The sequence below is a fragment of the Phodopus roborovskii genome, unplaced genomic scaffold (assembly GCF_943737965.1).
Source record: "Phodopus roborovskii unplaced genomic scaffold, PHOROB, whole genome shotgun sequence".
Classification (NCBI taxonomy): domain Eukaryota; kingdom Metazoa; phylum Chordata; class Mammalia; order Rodentia; family Cricetidae; genus Phodopus; species Phodopus roborovskii.
Window position 1 is genome coordinate 9,964,536 of NW_026126461.1, and position 24,001 is coordinate 9,988,536.

A 24,001-nucleotide genomic window follows, 5' to 3' on the forward strand; every position below is an offset into this window, starting at 1 on the left:
ATTAGCAGGCCAGGGCTGCTGGAGTAAGAAGACAAGTCATGTTGACTTTTTGATTGCTTGCATTTCCTGTGACATTGTGTTGACATTCAGCTTCACAGAGTCAAGGGGTTCCTGTGCTTGGAACCTAACAGCCTGCACGAGCTGAAATTGCTGGTGAGTACATGGCTGGGGGGGGGGGGGGTTGGTTACAACACAGTGGAAACCTTTGGATTGCTCAGTGCAAAACCCTGCAGCATCTTCCTTTCTTCCTTCCTTCCTTCCTTCCTTCCTTCCTTCCTTCCTTCCTTCCTGTCTGTCTTTTTTAGTTTTTTCTGTCTGAGGCTCAAGGAATGTCGCTCTATAACCACACTGATCAATTCTAGACAAAAATAAAAATCCTCTAAACTATTAATAAACACCAGTCTCTTCACAGCCCTGCTTTGCTTATTGGAGGCTAGGAAGTGTCTGTGACTTAATTTTACATCACCAAATCCTTGTGAAGAGCATGATGAGCTGTTGTTTAAAATGTTTTAATGGCAATAGTACTGCCTGCTACTTATTGAGCCAAATATTTTAAGCAATCCTTAAAGTACTATGAGCAATATCATGCCTCATTGTTTGTTCATAATTTTAATGTTAGGTACTCTGAAATTATTCCTTACACCAGAATAAATAATTTGGGAAGCATACAAACGTAAGGAAGATAAAAGTGCCCAAGGTGGCTTGAACTAAAAGATTTATGAGAAAAATTACTGATAAGTTTAGAAATACCACTTAAAATAGTTTATGTTCATGTCATCTATTAGTAATGTTTGTAGCATAATACAAGCTAATACATTTGTTTATAAGCAAGAAGAAGGTGTTTGTAAAAGTCATATGCTTGCTATTTTCTGCATACCTTTTTTGTTTGTTTGCAAATTGGACCAGTAGTAAGGCGCAGCATATAAAGGGGCTTGCTTCTACAGAGCCTGACTGAGTTTGAGTTGCTTAACCCACATGGTGGTATAAGAGAACAAACTTCTAGATGCTATTTTCTGACTTCCAGGTGCTGCTATGGGGTGTGTGCATCTTTGCATGTCTCTCTCTATCTCTCTCTCTCTCTTTCTCTCTTTCTCTCTCACACACACACACATACACACACACACACCCCAACACTATATTAAGAGTTTTCAAATTGCAATCTAGCCAATGGTGAAGGAAAGTAAAAAGTTGTTTAGAATTAATTCACCGGGGTAACTTGATTGCTTCATGACTACATTTATGTTAGGCAAATAATCAGTGCTAACATTCCATCTCAGAATCAACGAGTCTGGCTATTCTTTTCTTTTTTTTTTTTTTTTTTGAGTCTGGCTATTCTTATATGAACATCAGTTCATATTTGACAACACATACACATTTCACAATTCAGATCACATTCAGAACTTTTACTCAGCTCTTTGCAAAAATAATCAAGAACCAGACCAGGAAAGAAGTATATTTTATGAAGGCATTTAGGAGCCCACCCACCAAAGTTACATTCCTGTTGTACTATTTTAAAGAAATTTGCAAACTTGATAATTGAACAACTTTTCTCCAGAAGAGAAAGGAGCCAAGACTATTTCATGAGCACCCTAATTATAAGTTCATTCATAGTTTACTAAAAACCTATTTGAATAGTTAAAAGGTTTTATGTTAAAATTTACATAAAGGTCAACTGCTAGTAAGAAGGCCAAATCAGGATAGATGGTAGGAATGCGTTTTTTAGATTTATTTCCAAATAAGGGGCCTAATCAACTTATTTGGTATTATAAACTTTTACTAGGAGAAATGAAGTTGAAATTGTCAGAGAGCAAATAGAGATTAAAAACTATCAAATAGTTAAATTCTTTTTTTGTTTTTTGAGATAGAGCTTTTCTGTTTAGCTCTGGCAGTCCTGGAACTTACTCTTGTAGTGCAAGCTGGCCTGGAACACACAGCAATATGCCTGCCTCTGCCTTGTTTTGGGGGTTAAAGACATGTACCACCATTGCCTGGCTTAATAATTAAATTCTCAACAAGGAAAATGAAGATCTTTCTGAATCCTAAGAGATGAAAGAAATCTTGCATAAAACTCTTGAGGCACATGAGATCATCTGGCAGCAACATTAGTTTATTTTGGTAAAATCTGATTAGAGATTATTTATCCCACACACCATGGCCAGAATATTCTGATATATAGCTGAAATAAATCATATAACAATTGAGATTGGTATTAAAATTTATTTTATTATCAACCTTTTCTTTCTTGAGCTAAGGTTCCTCTTTTAGATAATTAACATAAGGCACAGATGAACACTTGAGTAGTATTGACTACAAAATGAAGAAACATTCTATGAACATAGAGGAGATCATTTTGATTCTCATTAGTGAGTTTAATTTAGCAATAGAAATAAGGATGAGTATAGAAATTCAAAACAAGGTCTACAGCTTTGAAATGAAGCTGACCCTTTCTGCATTGAGAGTGAATTTCAATTATGCTTAGAAGCTTTGCCTGTCATTTACATTCTCCTTGCTTTCCAAATGCACAATTTATTTGGAATAACTAAATTAGGATATGGATAATGCCTCTTCAGATGAACATGTGATGTCTTTCCTTGCATAAATAACAGTGGCCTAAATACATTGTTTAGGCTACTGTTCTGCATGTCTCCATCTTATTTGTTCACAGAATGTTACAAACCCTGTTGGATAGTTTGTCATTGGAAGGAAGCATTATTAAAATAGTCTTCATACACAACATTCGAGTCGTTTCCCTTGGCTAATATCCTTTGTCAAGCAACCATTTCAGGCCAGCAAATATTAAAATAGACTCTGTTTCAATTCTGAAATATATACATACATATAATCACACATACATATATAATCAGCTTACCTGGGCAAAGCCCTCACAAATTGCTCATCTCTGAGAGAATCATTGATAAAAATTCAAGTATGAAGTATGAAAGGCAAGAAGATGGGGTGGAATTTGAGTGACTAGTCTTGTTCTATTTTGGTTTTATCTAGGTTTTCTAGGTCCTAAATCTGATTAGCATATTTAATCTTATGCAGTGTCAGGAATGTTTTACCATCCCTTAATCAGTCTATTATTAGCTGTCTTAATTGTTCCTAGTTTATTTTTAAACACACCTTTAGTGTACAATGATACATTGTGGGGCTTTATAGTTGAGAATTTTGATAGAAGTGCATGAGAAATATATCCATGGTATGCCCATGTTGCATACAAAGAAACCTGAACCGACATGGAAATGCAAATGATCTAATTCACTTTTTATATGAGTTGGGTTAGTTAATAAGAGATTGGCATACATTTGTGCTGCTGTCATGGATGGAGGCAGCATATTGCATAAGTCAGAGCTGATAGATATTTTGACCTGGAAGGCTAGAACTGAAGTCTCATTTCCACATTCCATTATTCAGAGTTTTTGAAATTCCACGAAAGGTGTTTGTAGTTTAGGATATGAATGAACAAAGAGCATGATTGCTATTTGTACGCTAATGTTATGCAAGGAGAGGGGGGATGGAATTGGAAGAGGAGACAGATTTCTCAGAGGCATCTTAAAACTTGCAAACATCAGCACTTCAGCAAACCTCAACTGCTAGTCATGCTAAAAAAAAAAAAAAAAAAATGAAGCAGAGGAGAAGCCTGGAGTCCCTAGACTGGATACCAGGTGAAACTGGTGAAAACAGACAAATGAGCTGCTCCTTTGTGGTCCAAAGCTAAGGAAAGCTAAATGGTGAACTCAGGTAATAGCTGTGGTTAACCAATCCTGTCAGACACCATCCTGAGTGCGGGGCTGCATCCCACAGCCTTCAATTGAAGGCAAAGTTAGAGCTAACAGTAATGGAATGTGGTTAATTATCTCTCTATTGCCTGGGAGTGGAATGCAGTTTTTGTGCCCAAGATGTCTGTTGTCTTGAGCAAGCACAGGGATCATTCTCACAGATGTAGTGGCCTGTGAAGGTCTGAGGCTCACTATTCTGTGTTCTCTCTGTTATGCTCATCTTACCTTCCATGCAGAATGCCCCTACTGAGAGTTCAATAAAAGCTGCCTTAGCCTGTCCTCTGTACTGTGTTCATTCTTTAGTAAGACACCATTGAGGGCAGATGTTCTTAACCATAGATTTCTCAGCTAAGCACCAATGTGATGACCCAGGTCTCCAGGAGTAGTAGACTATGTGTTGGACATAATTATTAAAGTTATTTTTAATCTTTCTGGAAAAATTGAGACAATGAGACAAAAATCTCACAGTGTAACCCAGTCTTGTCTTAAACTCAAGACACATTAAGGAGTCTCAACCACCCAAAGGCTAGGATTATGGCATGCAACACCATACTGGGCACCTAGGATTATCTTTAATGAATGTTATTAATGTATACAAATTAGGAAGTTCTATCATTCTCTTTAAGGTCTTAAATTATGATACACAAGTTTCAGAAAGAAGTGGTGAGTTGAAATTGGGGAGCTGAGTTATGCTAAGGAATAGAGCTTCATCATTTTCCCGAAGGGGCTTCTTTTAGTAGATCTTTAAGACATTTATTTTATTTTTATTATGAGCATGTACATACAGGTGGGGGGTGAGGGTGTGGGTACAGTTGCCTGCAAGAGGCCATAGGAGGTCCCTGGATGCCCTGAGCTGCAGTTACAGACAGGTATGGTCTTTGACTTGGATGCTGGGAGATGAGATTGGATCCTCCAGAAGATACACTCTTAACCACGGAGCCTCTCCAAGCCCCTTGAAGTTTTAGGTAAGGCCAAAGAATGAGATTAACTCCCTTAGAGACATCTTTGTTTGTATGATAAAGAACGGATTTGGAATAAAACTGAATGCAGTGAGATGAGAGTTGGAAGCCAATGTGGAAACCAGGGGAATGGGGGTGGAGTGGGGGAAGGATGGTAACAGTGGGCAGTGCGGAGGAAGAAGTGAGGACAGCAGAGAAAGAGGTAGAGAGGAGGAGCGAGGAGGAGAGGGCAGAGGAGAGCTGGAGGGGAAGGAGGAGGAGAGCAAGGGGGGGAAGGAAACATGGAGGCAGGCAAGTAAGAAAATGTCTGAGTAAGAGAGATAGTGATTGAGATTCAAGCATTAAGGGTGAGATAGGACAGCATTGTGAGGGATTAAGGGAAGAAGTTAAAGGCCATGATGTCTAAACCCCCATGTTGGGAAAGGCTGCTGCCAAAGGGATGCAGTAATGGGAACCCGCCAGGGAGAAATGGTAACATAAAGACACAGCACTGGGTGTCAGGCCCTGTGACACCAGTGGAATGTCTGATGTTGGGATGCCTGATTTTGAAGACAAGTTTGGAAAACAAAGAAATAATAAAGAACCAGGAGAAACATGTAGAAAAACAGAGGTAAAAGACCCAAGCCCTACAAAGGACCCAAACTTTAGAGACATAAAAGGAAACAGAGTCAAAATACTCCTCTGCATTGCTATAAAAACTTTGGGATAGCTCTGCTAAGTACTTACTACTCACTCACTCACTCACCTGCAGAACCTGTAGTTTTCCTTTTTTTGTTTTTTGTTTGTTTTTTAGTTTTTTATGTTTTTTAATTCTTAGGGAACCTGCAGCCCACCTCTTAAATAAATTCATGGAGACTTATTCATGTATGCATGGCTTGTTTCTAGCCAGCTTTTCTAAGTTAAATTATACCATTTTTTGTTAACTATCTCTTGCCTCTGGACCTTTTAACCTTATTCTATATATTCCTATCCTCCTTATTTTATGGCTGGCTGTGTGGCTGTGTGGCTGGCCCCTAGAGTACTTCTTTCCTCCTTTTCTTGTTCTTCTTTCTTCGCTTGATCCTAGATTTCTCCTCTTATTTATTCTCTGTGCATGCCAGGCCTACCCATCCCTCTCCTGCCTAGCTATAGTTCATTCAGTTATTAGACCAATCAGGTGTTTTAAGCAAGCAAAGTAACACAGCTTTACACAGTTAAACAAATGCAACATAAAAGAATGCAACACATTTGCATTATTAAGCAAATATTACACAGCATAAATGATGGCAACACATCTTAAACTAATGTTCCACAACACTACCTTACTGGCTAGGTAACTAAACTTGGGGTGTAGTACTTGAATTCAAGCTCTGTTTCACCTAGTTATAAGCAACATGTATTTAGGAATGGTATCCTCTGTTTAGATTATTGTTAAATTTGGGATAATATTGACAAGAGTTTTCATAAGGTAGTTGTGAAGGCCAAGCTCCGAAGCCAAGAAAGAAAATGCAGGAATCATATGCAAATGAGATACATTTTATGTGCTGAGGCCAATAGGCATACAGCCTCAAAAATTAGAAATTAGAAAAGATAGCTTGTGATCATTGTACAGATTTCAGAAGTTGTTGGGATTTTTTTTTAAAGCATCTGCTGGTGATGCTTTAAAACCTTTAAGCAATATTCTGAAAGGAGATAGTGATCCCAATTCACTTAGACAACTAACTAAAGAGGGTAGACAAGTTCTCCTACAGTTGGAGAATACAGTCCAATATCAGCAGAAATGCTATATTGACTATGAAAAACCGTAGGAGGCTTATGTGCTTCGCACTCAGCATAGTCCGACTTCTGTCTTATGGCAAGAGGAACCATTGTTATGGTTTCACTTACCTGTTTTCCCAGCCAAAGTGTTAAATCCATATTTTGAAGCAGTAGCTTATAAGGTACAGAAATGCTGTATGGAGTCTAGGAGATATTTTGGCAGGGAACCAAGTGTATAAAACATGTTCCCTATACCAAGCAACATGTTGATTGGTTGTTTCAAAACAATGATTCATGGGCAATTGCTATTGATCAATTTTGGGGAAAAATTGATAATCAGTTTCCAGATCATAGACTGTTAAAATTTGCAATACTGTATCCTTTTATATTCTCTAAAATTGTAATGGATAATCCTGTAAAACATGCTATGTTAGTTTTTACTGGTGGTTCTTCTAGTGGGAAAAACAGCTTATGTTATTGATGGAAAAGAATATGTAGTACAGACAGATACAGCTTCATCTCAAATAGTTGAGTTATGAGTAATTGCAATAGTTTTTCAGCTTCTAGTGAATGACTCATTTGATTTGTATACTGATAGCCATTATGTTTTTAGAGCTCTTCAAGTTATAGACACAGTTCCATACATTGGAACTAGTATTAATCAGGTTAAAATACTATTTGATCAAATTCAGAGTTCCATTCATCAAAGAAAGGCATCGTGCTTTGTGGGTCATATAAGAGCTCACTCAAACTTTCCCAGCCCACTGGCTGAAGGGAATGAGCAGATAGATTAACAAAAATGGTTGCTTTATCTCAGGTAGAATGAGCTCAGCAGTCAAAAAGCTTCCATCATCAAAATAGTAATAGACTAAGAAAGCAATTTGTTTTGACTAGAGAGACAACTTGTTAAATTGTCAAAAAATGTAATGTAAGCCCACTATATTTACCTGTAACTAATGTAGGAGTAAATCCCCGAGACTTGCTTCCTAATCACTTATGGCAAATGGATATTACTCATATTGCAGAATTTGGCAAATTAAAATATGTGCGTGTTGTTGGGAAATTTAAGTACTTGTCCCTTACAGCTCTCTTCTCCCCACCCAGATGTAGAACTTCCGTGCAAACAAGGTTGAGCAAACAAGGTTGTTTTCAGAACTTTCCGGTGCAGTGCAGGTGTACCTTGACCACAGGTGTGGGTGGTGCATGACTTCCTCATATGCTTAGTTCATCCCCTGGCTTGGGTATATAAGCCCATCTCTCTCTGTAATAAACAGTGGCAACAGCTTCTTTACTTCTCATGGTGGTCTGTTAAGTGTTTCAATCCTAAAACCTTCCGCCAAGCTTGGTCCCAGGCTGTGCAGGTTGGCAATTGGAGGTTCCACCGAGATTTGGAAAGACAGGAATCGTGGATGGGGTCGCTCTGTAGCTGGCAGGAGCACATTGGGGTAAACAAGGTACGTACAACAATATGGGAATTGCTTCAGGTAAGAATGAAATGAAGGATCAAAATGAGAAAGATTTTAAAACAACAAGGAACAGAAACTAAAAGTAAAGCTGCAGACACCATAGAGGAAGTTAGTCCTTGGTTTCTGACCGGGGGAGGACTCAATGTTCCTGATTGGGAACAAGTGAAATCAGGTCTACAGAAGAAGCTACATAAAGAGGGTGTTGACAGTGTTCCGATAGCCACCTTCTCTTTGTGGAGGTTAGTCAAAGATGCCTTACTAACAAACAGAGTTAAAGTGAAAAAACAACTAGAGACAACTAAGAGGAGGAAACTAGACGAAAAGTAACAATTAGTCTGATCCCCAATAAAGAGAATGATACAAAATGGTTAACATCTGAATCCCAGTGGGAAGAGGAAACTTTAATAAAGGAAGAACTCTGCCATAAGCTGCTGCATTGTCCAAAAAAAAAAAAAAAAAAAAAAAAAAAAAAAAACCACATAGGGTCTTTCTTCAGATAAGGGAGATGAGGGAATAGCAACAACTGTTAAAAGAAATAAGAAATGCTGCTGGATTAATCCAATTTATAGATTTAAAAAATGCTGTGACTTCAAAATTTAAGTCTAAGGACAGGTTACTGGGGGAAAAGGATTTCTATTTTTGTTTCCACAGAAACCAGACTAACATGGTTTGATCAAGCAAGACCCCCCTGAAACAGTGTTCCAGGTGCTTCAACATTCAAAGCAGTTGGGACAAGGCAGCCTTGCTGACTACAGCCAGAATTTCTGTATCTTCTTAAGATCCCCATGACAGCACCCCCTACCAGCAGGATACAGTTTGGAAAGAAGAACACCCAAATTCCCAAATACTGTTTACAGAGAAAAGTGACTGAAAAGGGGGTTTTAAAGACATAATTGGTAAACTTTCATGTCCCACATGGGGGATTGGGTACAGCACTGGTCTGGGTCTATTGCTTATTCCCTATTCGGGGTCCTGGGTATGGGTGCATGCATTTGGATTCTGCAACAAGTACAATAGACAGGCAAGTGTCACCTGACAGACACTCATGGCCTGGGCAGTGTAATGTGAATCAGCCTAAGTGTGGCTACAGATGCTGGAGAAGTGATAAACAATGACAGGATCAATGCCACCTAAGACAGGGAATGAGGACAGTATTTCCTCATGATGGGTAAGGTATTTGTTCCCCAGCTGACCTAAGCCAGGTATCGCTTTATTAAAAAAATAAAAAGGGAGGACACGTGGGAATTGATACGTATTCAGGCATCTTAATGGCCACTGCACAAACTGGAGAAGCCACTAAGCATGTGGTAAATAACTGTTTAAGATGCTTTGCTTACATGGGAGTTCCAAGAATTATAAAAACAGACAATAGATCTGGATATACTAGTAAAGCATTTCAGCAATTCTGTGCCCAATGGAAAATTGAACACAGAACAGGCATTCTTTACAACTCTCAAGGTCAAGGACTTGTGGAGCATGATCACGGCTCCTTGAAAACACAACTTCTAAAAGTAAGGAGAGAGGAGTTGTGCCCCCACATGATTCATTAAATCATGCACTCTTTAAAATTTTTGAATGTGGATGGCTGTGAGCAATCTGCTTTGGACAGATGGTGCAACTTTGGCCCAAGCATATGGAAAGATCCATGCACCAGACAATGGAAAGGACCCAGTCCTGTCCTAATATGGGATGGAGAGCATGTTTGTGTTTTCTCACAGGAATAAAATGAGGCCCTGTGGCTGCCAGACTGTTTGGTGAGATGTGTGCAGCAGAGGAAAACCAGATCTGAAACTGCAGGGTCCTGTCTAAGCCAGTTTGAGTGACACCCGCTGAACCTGAGCTGCTGACCCCCTGATGTCATTAACTTTACAGTCTGAGAAAGAAAACAAAAAACAATCGGTTCAAGAAAGGAGATTAGAGATTTCCAGTTTAGTTAGAGATTTCCAGTTTCTCAACAAGCCTGCTGCATCGATTTCCCAGACCTGGATGTAAGTTTTCATCCTGGAATCCAGCCAAGGACTGAACCTTTAACAGCTGCACCACTTCTTGGACACAAAACTTGTTTTGCCAGTTTTTCCCTTTGGGGAAAAAAGGACTCATCTAGGACAACTGAACACTATCATGAAGGTGATGTGTGGCTAAAGCCCCTCTTCTGTGTTTGAGCAGGCAATGGACAAAAGTTTTGTAGTTAATATTTAGTGCTCAAGGACTGTGGTATCTCAAATTTATCTTTGGAAATTACAAGCAGCAGTGCATTGGACTTTACAGAGGGAAAAAGAAAAGGTTCAGAATTGTGGAGTTATTCATACTTCATTCACCATGAGAATATTTTATTGTCCTTTGGTTGAATTGAAATTATGAGAATTGTAATTTAGTCAATTATGTGTCAATTGTTAATAATTCGTTCTGGAATCATTAATGTTGCTATACTAGGTAACTGTTTATGGATGAAAAAGTCAGAGCTCATTCTGTTAGGAATTACACATGATGCTTATGAATCATTAGATACGATGTAATTGGATAGGCAGATTTAGATTTTGGTATAGCTAAAGCCTCTCAGGACATCCCAGAACAATTTTAAAAGGCCATTTTATCTCGATTCATCCTCTCCTTGTGCTGTAGCCACAAAAACATACATGTTATCGAGCTTGCTTGTGAACTTTCGATGAAAAGTTGACTCAGAGATGCATGGCATGGAGCTATATTCACTATCCCCTAATGATATTTACTACAGAGACTAGTATCACCAGTGGGTAAGATCTTTTTGCCTCCAGGCAACCTAAGACAGGCCATGCATGACGGAATGTGTGTTCCCATCACCGGTAAGATTGGAAGGTGCAAGCAGACAACCTAAGACGGGCATAGCTATCTGTTCTGTAGCAGAAGCACAGGTATTATTTAATTATATTAAGAAGGGGGAATTTGTAGGTGCCCGTAAAGATGGCTGCACTACACCTTGGCTCAAGGGCAGAAAGTTCAAAACTGTCCTCAGCAAGTCATAAGACCTAAAGGTTAAAGGTGTGGCTACAGTACGGTGTTTGGATGTCTTACTCTAAATAACAACAGAACTGGTCTGAAGTGTGGCTTCTCCTGACCCTCAAGGCTAGAGTATCAAAATGCAAAATACTAATGATAGAAGAGTGCTAGGAACTTAAGAGATTAGTATGGCAAACCTGGTTTATATGTACAAAACAAATTAAGGGTCTCATTGGAAGTGATTATTAGATAGCATTACAGCCTTGATAACTTTTGAGGTTTCCAGATATGTATTTTCTCAACATTGCACAGCACACTAAATTCCCATTGGCTTCACATTTATGGTTACACTTACAGCAGAGTCCCTTACTTATGATGGAGAGGGGATGAAAGTGGTTAGGACCAATTAATCCCCTGCGGTTTCAATTTGCACATGTCTTTGGGGCATCTTTTAAATAGTATGTTCACAATTTTTTGAAAAGAAAAAACACTAAAACAAACAAACAAAAGAACTGGTACTTACTAGAATCTTCAAGCCTGTTCAACAAACACAAGCAAACCTAACTAAGAAATTGCAGCACAGCTGCTAGGTAGATGGCATTTAAATCACCTGTTGTCTCCACCGACAAAGATGACGTCAGCTCTCTGCCACCCGAGTAATTAAATATTTATAAGGCAGGATGCCACACTGTTCTAACAGACTACAATGTCAGATTAGAGTGAAATGGGCAGGTTAAAGAGAAAGAAAACAAAACAACAACAAAAACTACTGCCTTCCATCAGTTGTCTGTTCTCTTCTCTAATATAGGTGAGAGTACTATTTAATTTCTACTCCTGGCAGGAAAGTCATCCTGAAATTGAAGCCACTTCACAGGCTAAGTGCTTAGAAGAAGGTTAATCCATAAGGACCGAGACAGTTAGTTGGACAAGTATAACTCCCTTGAGCCACCAGGGAAAGGCAGGACAGATTTTATTCCTTCAGCTACAGGTTTCCTATCAGACTTCTATTTAGAAGGAAAAAAAGAAAAAGAAAAGAAATTATTTAATAAGAAACATTTATTAGCAGATAGGTTTAGTTTCTTTAACTTAAATTTTATGGTAAAAATTCTTACTCACCCCCCCCCCCCAATATTCTGGAGAGTACTACTATCATGGGATTTGTGAAAGGGAGACATGCCCATTGATTGTTTCTTTGGGTCCCCTGAGCAATACAATGTGAAATACGCTGGGTATTGGTGGTACATGCCTTTAGTCCCAGCACTTGGGAGACAGAGACAGGTGGATCTCTGTGAGTTCAAGGCCAGCCTTGTCATCAGAGCTAGTTCCAGTATAGGCTCCAAAGCAATACAGAGAAACCCTATCTCGCAAAACCAAAATAAGTACATAAAAATAATGTGAAATACAATCTGGAAGGAACAGAAAAAGCCTACAGTGTTACTTCTACCAAGGAATAGCTGTATGTTCCTTCAGTTGCATGAACAGAACAAGTAACCTACATGCTGGCCCAGTTAACATGTCTAGATGCTTATATATATATATATACTTTTGGTTGTGAGCCTAGCCTTTAATGGCTGAGCTATCCCTCCAGCCCTGGATGCTTAATCTACAGCTGACAATAAATGCTTTCCAATCAGGAATTCAGGGTGCTGATTACATTTTCCCATATCGTCTTAGACCATTTATATTTAAATAACCACAAAAAATTATGTGAAAATCTGTTATATATGACAAAACTCCATACAAAAGTTAGTCAACATTGCAGCATAGATGGGGAGTGGGCCGGAGGCCCACTTCACCTCTCCTGGAGGGACTACTGGCAGTTAATGTTAGCTGGGGGTGAGAGGGTTGATGGGTAGGGGGCAGGGAGTATCATTTTCTTCAGTGCTGTAGTCACCAATATGATGCCCACACTGCGGTAAAGAACCGCCCACTCAGAATCATCCGAGCCACTCTAATTAAACTCATGGGTCACATACAACATACACTTGGAAAAGAGGAGGAGGATTTGTTACAGATGGGGGTGGTGAAAGAGAGAAACGGGGACAGAAACGGCTAAAAATCATCATATACATAGATGTATATGAAACCATAAAATGATTTCGAAACAAAAAAAAGAGATCAATGTTTATTTTAGAAGCTGTTTTGATTTCTACCTTAGTATTTGGAGAAGGAAGAATACAACAAATGGTATAGAAGAGGGAAGGTTGCTTTTGGTATTTATTTTCACAATTACTGCAGTTCTTGCCTACTCAGTGACTTTCTGCCAGCATTACATAGAGCCTCTGCCTCCTCCACACAGTCCAGCTGTCATATGTCCTTCATATGTGGCTTCAAAGCTGCTTCTTCCTTCTATCTCAGGTCTCACTGTTCATTGCTTTCTTTGTCTCGAGGTCTCAATGTTGCATTCTGCTTTCTCTTTACTCACAGCTGTCTGGATCGTGAATAGGCTGACTAGTTTTCACATCAATGCGAGATTTTACTGCTCTCTGTGTCTAGGTTGCTGTGGATTGAAGCACACGCTGCTCTGTGAGTGTTTTACCACTGAGCTAGTTCCGCACCAATTTTCTTATGTCTTATTTTGAGACAGGGTTTCACTAAGTTGTCCAGTGTGCTTTAAGTGTCACTCTAATTCAGGCAGGTCTTGATTTTGCAATCCTCCAGCCTCAGGCCTGATTATCAGGAATTATAGGCTTGCTTTGCCAGGTCAGGCTCTGAGTCTTCAATTCATCACAAACTTATAAGTGAAAATTCACAAAACCCAAACACTGACCATAGTAGACAAAGAATTAAGATAGACTGACTTTAATTATTGATGACGTAAGTGTGTACATTTTACAGCAAACTGCAAAACTGAAGATTTAAGTAGACTTTTTTTTTTTAAATGCTTGGGTTCAAACCCAGTGCCTTCAAGGTCTTACAGAAGTATTATTACCACTAGGCAACACCCCTGCACCAAATTGAAACTTTAATTCTTTCATCAGGTAAGGCTGGACACACTTGTAATCCAAGAACTTTAGAGGCTGAAGCCTGAAGATTGTTATTTTGAGTCTTTCTTAGGATACAGTGAGACTGCAGTGCAAAAACAAAAAATCAAATTAAAACAAAGAATAATAAAAGGAAAGGAATATACAATTTTTCATGCACACAATGAAGGCTAAAATTTCTATTTGTGTCAAAGAAACTCATCAAAACATTAAAAGCACAATATACAAACAGAATATATTGTAATGCAGTGGTACACTGATTTCCATCAGATATCTGGGTGATACTTGTCCCTCTAGAACTTTTTGTAGTTAAATAAGTATCAGGATAAACAAATAGGCCGAATAGATGTTTATTTAGGGAGAAAAAACTTACAACTCCCAGACACACTATGGCCTATGGGCTGAAGATGAAACATTACAGAGGAACTTCAGGTACCTGACCAGGTAACGAGATGTCTCTGTCATTTCGAGAGTTTATACATTATCCTTCTGTGGTCTTTAAAGGAGTTGAAGATAGATAGTTATGGTTATAGTTTTCTTTAGTTAGGCTTAAAGATAAGTTACATACATATAGGACTTTAGACTCACAAAGATGGAATAGATGATGGGATATTTTCTTAAATCTTGCTAAATGTTAATGGACTAAATATTATTAACTGTGATTCTTACTTGATAACTGTTGTGTGATATATTTTGCTATGTTAAGGTTAAAACCCTTCTTTTTATTTTAAACAGAAAAGAGGAGATGATGGGAGATGTCATTCTGTAAATATGTTTCTCATTCTGGTTAATGAATAAAGCACTGTTGGCCAATAGGAAAGCAAGATAGGTGGGACTAGGAGACAAGGAGGAAAGAGGAAGTAGGAAGGAGGAGTCAAGATGGAGAGTCTGGAGAGAGCAGCACGCCAGCCGGTTCTCCAGTGGAAAGATGAGACCATGTGGAAATACATAGATCAACAGAAATGGGTTAATACTTAAGACAGAGCTAGCTGATAAGAAACTAGTACCTGGCCAACAGCATTATATCAAATACAGAGTCTCTGTGTGTTAATTGGGGCTGGTGCGGCCGCGGGACAAGACCAGCTGCGGGCGGAAAAAACCCTACTCCTTACAAGAACTGGTTAGCAGTCATTACATTTACATCTCTTCTCACTTCCCCAAGGTCACAATTTAGGAATGATTATTAAAAACAGTAATTTACTCACTGATTTTTTTCCCACAACAACAGAAGGAACTGGAAACTAAATCTATATGCTTTGGCATCTGTATTTTACTTTGCTTTTTAACATTAAAGAAGCATATTTGGAACAAAAGTGAACTTCAGTCGATCGTATTTATTAATAATCAAGTATATTTGCTGTAGTCTTGCAGTGAACTAATGCAGTAATGGTGGGCACACACCCACACACCCATGGGTGTGACCTCAGGCAGATGAAACCAGAAAGAAGGAAGCTTGAGGTGTGGCTTTCCCTTGTGTGGTCTTTCGGGGGGGGGGGGTCAGCCGATCTAGTAGGAAGGGCTGAGAAACACTAGCGTGGTTCTTTGTATTGTTCTGTGTAACTGTTCCCCAATAAACACCCATTAATCATTTATCTTGGGTCTAGTGAAATATAGTTTAGTGTACTTACATAGCTCCAACTTACCATGTATAAAAATGTCCTGTATAGGTTTTGGTTTGATCTACAGTTCTGATTGTAACAAGCTTTCATTAACTGGGCAGCAGTATTCACTAGTGAAGTACGTTCTCAGACAAAGTGTTATTTAGGTTTAAAAAAAAAAAAAACTTAAGTACTGTATCAAACATTTGAACTGACAACATTTCATAAGCTAAGTTAATTCTTCCTATCATCACTCCTTTTAACCTATGTCGTGTGCAGGCGGGGAGGGGTAGAGGTGCAAGTCACTGAAGTCTTCAGTCACTCTGTTTGTGTGTCTGTGTCTTATGTAAGCATGCATGAGGGTGCCTGAGGAGGCCAGAAGATAGTCCTGAGTGCTGTGGAGCTGTAGGTGCAGGAAGCTGTGAGCTGCCTAAGGAGGACCTTGGGAACCAAACTGGTCCTTCCCAAGAGTGAATGGAGAGCGCTCTTATCCACTGAGTCATCCCCAGACTTCAGCTTGTGTTTGAGACAGTGTCTGACCGAGTTCACTGATTCATTAGACTGGCTAGACAAGAAGCCCCCAGGATACTCACGTCTCTGCCTTCTTACATCTGGGGTTAGCTATTTATGTCTCTGAACCAACCCTGATCCTTAAATGGGTGCAGAGGAGCCCTCATGCTTGCATAGCAAGGATCTTAATGTCTGAGCCATTTTTCTAGGCCCCTATTCTATAGATGTTGTTGGGAGTAGCTTCTGTTTCCTATTACAGGGAAAATCTAGTTCTTAGTTGCATGCTACAAACTGTTACATTCATTATGTTCAATATTTATTGTGCCTAAGGTCTCTTCAAGTTTGAATAGAATAGCTAAGAGGTCAAATGTGTACATTTATACAGTTAAAACAACTGCAAGACAGCCAAGTAAAATACACCTGTCTATTATAAAACTGTGAAATATTGCAATTACTTTCTCTCAGATCTAAGCAATTAAGTTCTAAAGTATACTAATTAAGGGTGCTTAGGATATGATGAAATAAGGTCAAAGCCAAACTATCATATTTCAGTGTAATGAATACTGATGGGAATTACACACACACACACACACACACACATATATATTTCTTGCCAAAAGAAATACATAATACATCCCTCATCACAAAATTAAATAAATCCAGTACTTTATTTAATATGCAAATATATTTGAGATTTAGTTTCTGCCTTCAAGAATTCCTTTATGAAATGTTAAAGTCTAATGGAAAATTGGAGAATCTTCACTTGAAACAATAACAACTTTAAGTAGAAGTAAAACAGACAGATGTAGTAGTTAGCTTGGGTTTAACAGTGAGGTCCCCAAAACATTGGTGTGCATGTGTTCTCTACCCATTACTGTTGTATTCTGAGATCAGTAATGGGTAAAATAAAATCATTATGAATACTAGTCAGATTAAACTAGAAGTAATACTGTAACAGTACTATCACTAGTACAATAGGCCAGGATAATAGTAATGAGATGATTAAACACATATTGAAGCTTAGACTTTATTAAAGTTATTTTGATGCATTTCTGCAACAAGAAATCTAGTCTCTGCAAGAGGTGGATTTATGTTCATCCCATTTCTAGAGCATGCTTCATTCCAACATGATCTTTCTTTGTACAAATACAGTTCATTTTACAAGATAAAATTGTGAAGCATTACAAAAATGTTTACAGGTTGAGGCATCATTTCTAATTTACAAAACTGTGAATTTTGTAGTTAATAATGGAAAGAACATTTAAAATATTTTTGAGGCCTCCAAATTTTATGTTATAGGTTTTAAAGATCAAAAAATATATCTAATCTTATTTGAGAAATAAGTAGTATTAAAATTAAATAATACTCCAGCAGATGCTAGTATTTTTCATTTACAGATTGGGGTTCATTCCAACCCAGTGTTTGATTAACTGATGTGCAATAGCTCGGCTTGGTGGTACAAAGAATGCTTGCTGCTTCCCTTTGGTAAGAACATCCACAACCTAAAATGTAACCGAGAGACAACACATTAGAGGACCAGGTAATAAAGCATTCCCAGTGCCTTTAGTGAGTCAATGTTTCAGTTTTTAAACATTCCAGAAGGGCACATGAAAGGGAAGCCACGAATAAAGGCAAAATACAAGCTCTGCACTTAACTTCAAAGGAGGTTAACTTTTTGGTATAGGTTCCTTTTCCTAAAATTCTGAAACAACAATCTAATTTCTTTTGTGAGTACAAAAAAAAAATTTATAAGGGCAAATCCTTAAATGATTCTACATCATTAATATTACATTGAGTCCTTTTTTTCTATATAAATTTTGGACTTCGTAAAATAACACAAAAACAACAACAAATCTCAAAATCAGTCCATTAGTTTGCCTCTTTTACTTAAAGATGTAATTTTTTAAACGTTCTTGTGAATATATATATTATTACATATTTATGCATTTAATGACATCTGTCTTGTCCTTCAGTATATTTTTCTTTCTACTTTTTATATACATGGAAAGAAAATACAAATATAAAATATTTTTATATTAAAGTAGTAAAATATTTTATAAAACATAAGAAATATCAAATATTTTATGATTATAATTATGTAAAAGAATAATATATACAAATATAATATAAAATAAAAATGGAAATAAATACGTATTTTAAAAGATGGAGTCTCTGCTGTCCAGGCTGGCCTGGGATCCACTATATACTGTTCTCAAACTCTTGGCAAGCTATATTCTTCAGCACTATCTTTCAAAATACATAAAAACTTCAAAGAGTTCAAGCAATTTTACTGATTTGTTGAGAGTTATTTGCTTTAATGTAAATATCTGAGATTAATATTTGATATGTCTGAACTAATAGAAATACTTTGTTAGCCAGAACAAATTGTGAAACTTGAAATGGCACACAGGACACATCAGCAGTGCACGTTTCCTATGTGGAATTATCAATTACATTATCATCCATTCATAATGAGATGGCTGCAGCCATTCATCCGGCTTGCTGAAATCTGCTTCCTTGCTTCATGCCCAAACCAATACTATCAGGGAACAATCGATAGAATAAGGAAATTGAATTGAACTTTACCTGTTCTCTAGTGAACCATCGGGCATCCTCTATCTCATTCTTGTCAACTTTAATTTCTGTAGACACCGCCACAGCTAAACAACCAATCATTAAGGAGGAGGGCATTGGCCATGGCTGACAAGAGACATACTGAACATGGCCAACTTTGACTCCGCTTTCCTCCTCTACTTCTCTCCGCACAGCATCTTCTATTGTCTCCCCTAATCAGATAAGGCAAAAGAACAAGTGGCTGGTGAACATGACTTGGATGCTGTGAGCTCCAAACGCTTCAGACATTTTGAAATCACTCTGGAAAGAGCCTCATTCAGTGAATGCTAAGTCTAGAAGTGGAGAGTGTTGCATCTGGAAGTCTGTGGCCACAGATAGAACATCAAAATGCCAACAACCATCGTACATTTGTGTTGGCCAACTACTTCTGGTTGATATACTCAGTGACACTCTATTGGGGAAGACTGACTTTCCCTTTCACAGAAGATATCCATTCCAAATAATTTCTTTGTTAGAAGTGGTACTTTTTGTGTCCACATCTTACCAGCACAACAAGGTGATTAGGAGCAAGGACTCAGGAGTGGAACTGCCTGGGTTTAAAGCCCTTTTCTATGGCTGTAATTTGGGGCAAGTTATACAGCCCTTGTGTCATAATACCTGTGAAAGTAATGTAACAGTGCCCAATTTGCAAGGTTGTAGAAGGATCTGAATATTTAATACAGGTGTTTCCAGCTGAGTGCCAGGAATACATATTTACTACTGTAACAGTGGAGACTAAAACTGTCTGTTGAGAGTAATCATTACTAATCCATACAGGCTCACTCATTTGCTTTGGGATACCTACTATGATCCTATTACATGTGAGGCATGGGTTCTGACTGACATGTAAAAATGAATGAAAGAGAACATTTTATCCTACAGAACTGGTGTGCTAGTGAAGTTGACAATCTATACATATGTATTATAAGGTGCTGATGGTCACTGCAGGGAAAGGTCAGGGAGGATGTTTACACTTGTGAATGCAGGTATGGAGGCTAATGCAGGTATTGGGGACAATCATATAGCCCTTACATCCAGCACTGAAGAGTGGTGTAAGCCACCTGGATTGCTGGTCAAAAAGCAAGGCAAGACAAAGCAAATGCTAAATCTTTAACAAACAAATTGCCTCAATTGTTAAAATTTGGAAATGTTGCAGTGCTTAAATTTCTGGATTAAAATACTGTTGTAAGTATTTTGGGGTTGGCCATGTGGCTCAGCAGGTAAAGGTTCTTGCCACCAAGATGGATAACTTAAGTCTGGGACACACATGGTTGGAAGGAGAAAACTCACAAAGTTGTTGTATGTTCTTAACAATTCACACCCTCATATGTATGTGTATACACACACACACACACACACACACACACACACACACACGTACATACATTAAGAAAAATGCAGTAAAAGTTTTAAATGCTTCCATTTTATACCATGGCATTTATTACGGACTATATCTCATATGAGATGTTTCAAAATTCGAAAAATGATTCAGAAAAGGCTTACCAGGTTCAATAAATCCAGCGAGACAAGTAAACATGCCTGGAGGAAATCTCTTTTGCCTGCCTAGAAGACATTTGGTTCCGTCCGGGTGGATAACCTGCATGATCACTACTGGATCTGTAAATAGAAAAAAAAAAAAAAAAAAAAACAAAACAAAAAAAAAAAAAACCCAAACAATTAAACCAGACACACAGGTACCAGGAAATATAACTGGACTCATCATGCAATAACAATGTGCCGGGACACGATTCTTATAGGGACAAGATTCCTACTTGTATGACACCTCCTTTCTGCTCTGATGTGCTTGATAAACAGCTGAGAAACTGCACAGCGTACTTTTAGTAAGTGAAGGGAAGATGCTTTTGCCATCCACTATTCCAATCTTAGCAACATTTACTCTGTACTTAAGGTATACTAGGCACAAGTTAAAGTAGATCATGGACACTGAAAAAAATTCACATTTTTACTAAAACAAAAAAATACAGTAAATTTCCTCCTTTCATCCCAACCCTCATTAAAATGCTTTTAAAGGTGAACGTGGCTCTCTAGGTTGGCATCATTAAAATAATAACACTTTGAAAACAGTTACTCTCTCTAGAAGTCATTAATTTAAAAAAACCCTCCTCACTAGATTCCGAAGAGGGCCAGGACACAGTGTTCCCTGGCAAGGAAATCAGATAGTCATTAAGCCGCCCACTTCCTCCTTGGAGACTTCATCAGGATCTGCTGAGTGGATCTACTTCACCTGCAATTTTAAGGGCTAGACTATGGGATTTCTCCAGCTAGAGCAGAGACACAGCAGTGACTAGGAGTAGAGAATAAGCCCAAGGCTGGGTAATGTCTCCAACAGGATCTGAACCATGGGAGACTTTATGATTCCTGCGTGGAAAGGAGTCACACTGACTGGCTTTGAAATGGCGCTTTCCAACGCAGCACATTCATGAACTGATTAAGCTAGAAGTCAGCCGTGACCAATGGTGAACAAGGAGTCTTTTACTCAATAATCAAGACATACATCTAGTAAAAATGTCAACATTTTACCTCTTCAAAACTTACCAGACTATCTTCTGACTCTAGATTCCATGTAGTTCAGATTTTCTTGTCAACAAACCAAACCAAACCAACATTCCACACCACCACCACCACCCCCCAAAAAATAAAAAAACAAAAGCAAACCCTCGGGGCTGCAGAGGTAGCAAACAGTTAGAGTGCTTGCAGCCCTTAGAAAGAACCAGAGTTCTTAGCCTGGCACCACACTGGATGCTTCTCGATGAACCATGACTCCAGCTCAATGGATGACACTCTCTTCTGGTCTACGGGGCACCTGCACACACACACACACACACACACACACACACACACACACACACACACACACACAGAGAGAGAGAGAGAGAGAGAGAGAGAGAGAGAGAGAGAGACCGCTTCAAATGAAGAAAAGCCTTACCAACTCTTGGATAAGATGTGTTGTGGACGCCATGGAGACTAGGACAGTTCTCTTTTAAGCACACTCTTTTATAGCCACCTTCTTCGATTTTAGTGGCGCTGCCACAGGTTGGGCAGAACTTGTATCGACTATGCCACGCGAGAACAGATCGTGCTTGAGCTACAACCCCTTTTTAAAAAGAAGCATAAGAAGTGTTTATTTCCATGCAAAAGTGGAGTAGTACGCAGATACAATGCTTTGAAGCTACACTAAACACACACATTGTCTTCTGAATTACTGCTTAAGCAATGGCTGAAGTATTTATCTTTATGATGAATCCTTATTATTCAATATTTGTACAATAAATACTATTGTAATAATCTCACAAATAAAAATATCACACAGCTAGATTATGATAGCTACTCAAAGAAGCTATTTTTCATTTCAGTTTCATATTCAATATGGCAAGAGAAAAATCTACCTTCATTACTACCATTCTGATCTGCTGCCTCTCCTGGACACAATAACGGATCCACTCTTAGTAAGGATCCTCGTCTCCACTCTACCTATATACCTACAACCGTGCTTTATGAAGTAGCTACTATTAACCTTGTTCTTACACACACACACACACACACACACACACACACACACACACACACCCTCCAAACTCGATTTAAAGCCAGACCGTTACCCACACGGGCGAGCATTTCCTCTCCTCACCGGCTTCTTTTTCTTTCAACTGCAGAAGAGCCGGCATCGGAGGGTGAAGAAAATAACAGTTTTCGTGTCTTTGCTTAAACTCTTCAGCGGCGACAGGTTCGATGCCGAGGGCAAACCAAGCAACCAAACCATCCTGGTCTTCCACCGGCCCTCCCTCAGCGTTATCATGCCATCCTTTTCTCATCTCAAGTTCTACTCCGAGGAACACCAAGGTAATCTTCTCAGGCTGTGCCAAGTAATCCTTTACATCTGTGTGGCTCAGCTGGCAGAGCCTGACTTCCGGCTGCTGCGAACTCTCTTTGTTACCACCCAGAGTAACCAGGGGGTTTAAGTCTGAGAACAGGATATAAACTGTGGCCGGGTGGCTCTCTTTAGCTTGCAGCCAGTCACAGTTATTTCTTTTGTCACTCTTCCGGTCCAGCAGTGTTCTGCTAAAATAATTTTCACATTCGTCTACTTCGTTGGTTAGGAACCAAGGCTTCTTCCCGCCTTTTGCATTAGCTAACATGTTAGCTATGTGCTTATAACCCCAAAATACAGCGATATCCAGCGCAGTTTGCCTTGATTTATTGACAAGTGACCTGTCACATCTAGACAGAAGGAAACAAATGGCAAGAGAAATAAAATGAGAAGTACAATTTTTTCTCTTGTATTTATTTTAGTAAAATACATATTTAGCCCCACTTTTTAATGTGCGTTTTTTTCTTTTTCATCATTTGGTTCGTAGTTCACTACTGAAGGTTAAAAGAATCATGTAACAGTTGTAAGAAACGAAAGGTTAATGATAATAGACATTTGGATAAAATGAAAAATGTGTCTCTCTATGCCATAAAGAAATGCAAACATTCTATATACTCCATGGTAGCCATAATGAGAATTACACTTTTTATTTAGAAGAAAGGCATTAAACTCCTTACAGACATTCTTTCTGACAAAGTATGAAGGGTTAACTTCTCAATTAAGAAATTATTCTCTAAATTGTTTTCCAAATGTAGCTCAGAGTTAGAGAGCTTGCCTGACTCGCAGGAAGACTTGTGTCTTAATTCCTAACACTGACCCAAAGCAAACAAACAAAAATCTGAGCATTGAGCTATTCCCTAGCCCATCGATATAAAGCTGTCTACAGGACAAGGTGAAATGACAAGACAGCAGAAATTAAAGCACACACCCTTTAGGTGGTACAGCCCTAAGGTGTTTACCCTTTGTCAAGCAGAAGCTGGACAACATCAGGATGCCCATTCCTTGCCGCATACATTAAGGCAGTCCAGCCATTTTCAGAGGCTGCGTTGAGCAGGGATGGAGAATGACTGAGTATCCCTGCCAACCTGGCAACATCTCCTTCTGCAGCGGAACAGTGGAGTTCAGAAATTATTTCCCGTTTTAGACTTCTTTTTGCGGATGACATTTCTTCCTTAAAACAAAGACAAACAAAACAAGAAAAGCCTTATTTGCAGTTGCTTTTTTTTTTTTTTTTTTTTTGGCTTGGATGGATGAATATTATTTAAGAACAGTAGGTTTCCAAAGTAATACACCAGTCAAAAGATAACTCATGTCAACCGCTACTGCCATATAGACTTCAAAACTGTTACCAGTTGAGAATTATAATTCCATTTATGCGTCTGGGAGTAGGATCTCAGAGATTTGGAGCTTGGGACAGTAGAGGGGCGGTAACAACACAAAAACGAGTGGGCATCTGAGATACGGATGAACATAGCAGGGGCATGGCAGGG

The 24,001-nt window shown here is 38.7% G+C and overlaps 2 protein-coding genes across 3 annotated transcripts in view; both read right to left on the reverse strand.

The window, feature by feature from the left end:
• LOC127226600 (uncharacterized) overlaps nucleotides 1-14,366 on the reverse strand; it is a 117,464-nt gene extending 103,098 nt beyond the window's left edge. The window contains exon 1 of the mRNA XM_051190669.1: nucleotides 14,338-14,366. Coding sequence (XP_051046626.1) covers nucleotides 14,338-14,366 — 29 coding nt within the window. The remainder of the gene's footprint in view (nucleotides 1-14,337) is intronic.
• Nucleotides 14,367-17,101: 2,735 nt separating this feature from the next.
• On the reverse strand, nucleotides 17,102-23,739 carry Nudt12 (nudix hydrolase 12). Of its 2 annotated transcripts, XM_051190873.1 has the most exons (6): nucleotides 23,471-23,738; nucleotides 22,272-22,861; nucleotides 21,570-21,737; nucleotides 20,126-20,239; nucleotides 18,596-18,795; nucleotides 17,108-17,511 (listed from the first exon to the last, which is right to left on the reverse strand). In XM_051190873.1, the coding sequence occupies exons 1-6, from the start codon at nucleotides 23,674-23,676 to the stop codon at nucleotides 17,401-17,403; spliced, it is 1,389 nt and encodes a 462-aa protein (XP_051046830.1). In that variant the 5' UTR covers nucleotides 23,677-23,738; the 3' UTR covers nucleotides 17,108-17,400. The 2 variants fall into 2 exon arrangements, with proteins under 2 accessions (XP_051046831.1, XP_051046830.1); XM_051190874.1 differs by lacking the exon at nucleotides 21,570-21,737 and having other exon boundaries at nucleotides 17,102-17,511; nucleotides 23,471-23,739.
• Between the last annotated feature and the right edge of the window lie 262 nt (nucleotides 23,740-24,001).

What these genes read in the sequence shown, in the direction of transcription:
- Nudt12 (XM_051190873.1), bottom strand. Translation starts at nt 23,676, where the DNA reads ATGTCATCCGCAAAAAGAAGTCTAAAACGGGAAATAATTTCTGAACTC. An exon ending in CGCTGGATTTATTGAACCTG is followed by an intron (nt 18,796 to 20,125) that starts GTAAGCCTTTTC and finishes TTATCTGATTAG; the next exon opens with GGGAGACAATAGAAGATGCT. An exon ending in GATGGTTCACTAGAGAACAG is followed by an intron (nt 17,512 to 18,595) that starts GTAAAGTTCAAT and finishes GTTACATTTTAG; the next exon opens with GTTGTGGATGTTCTTACCAA.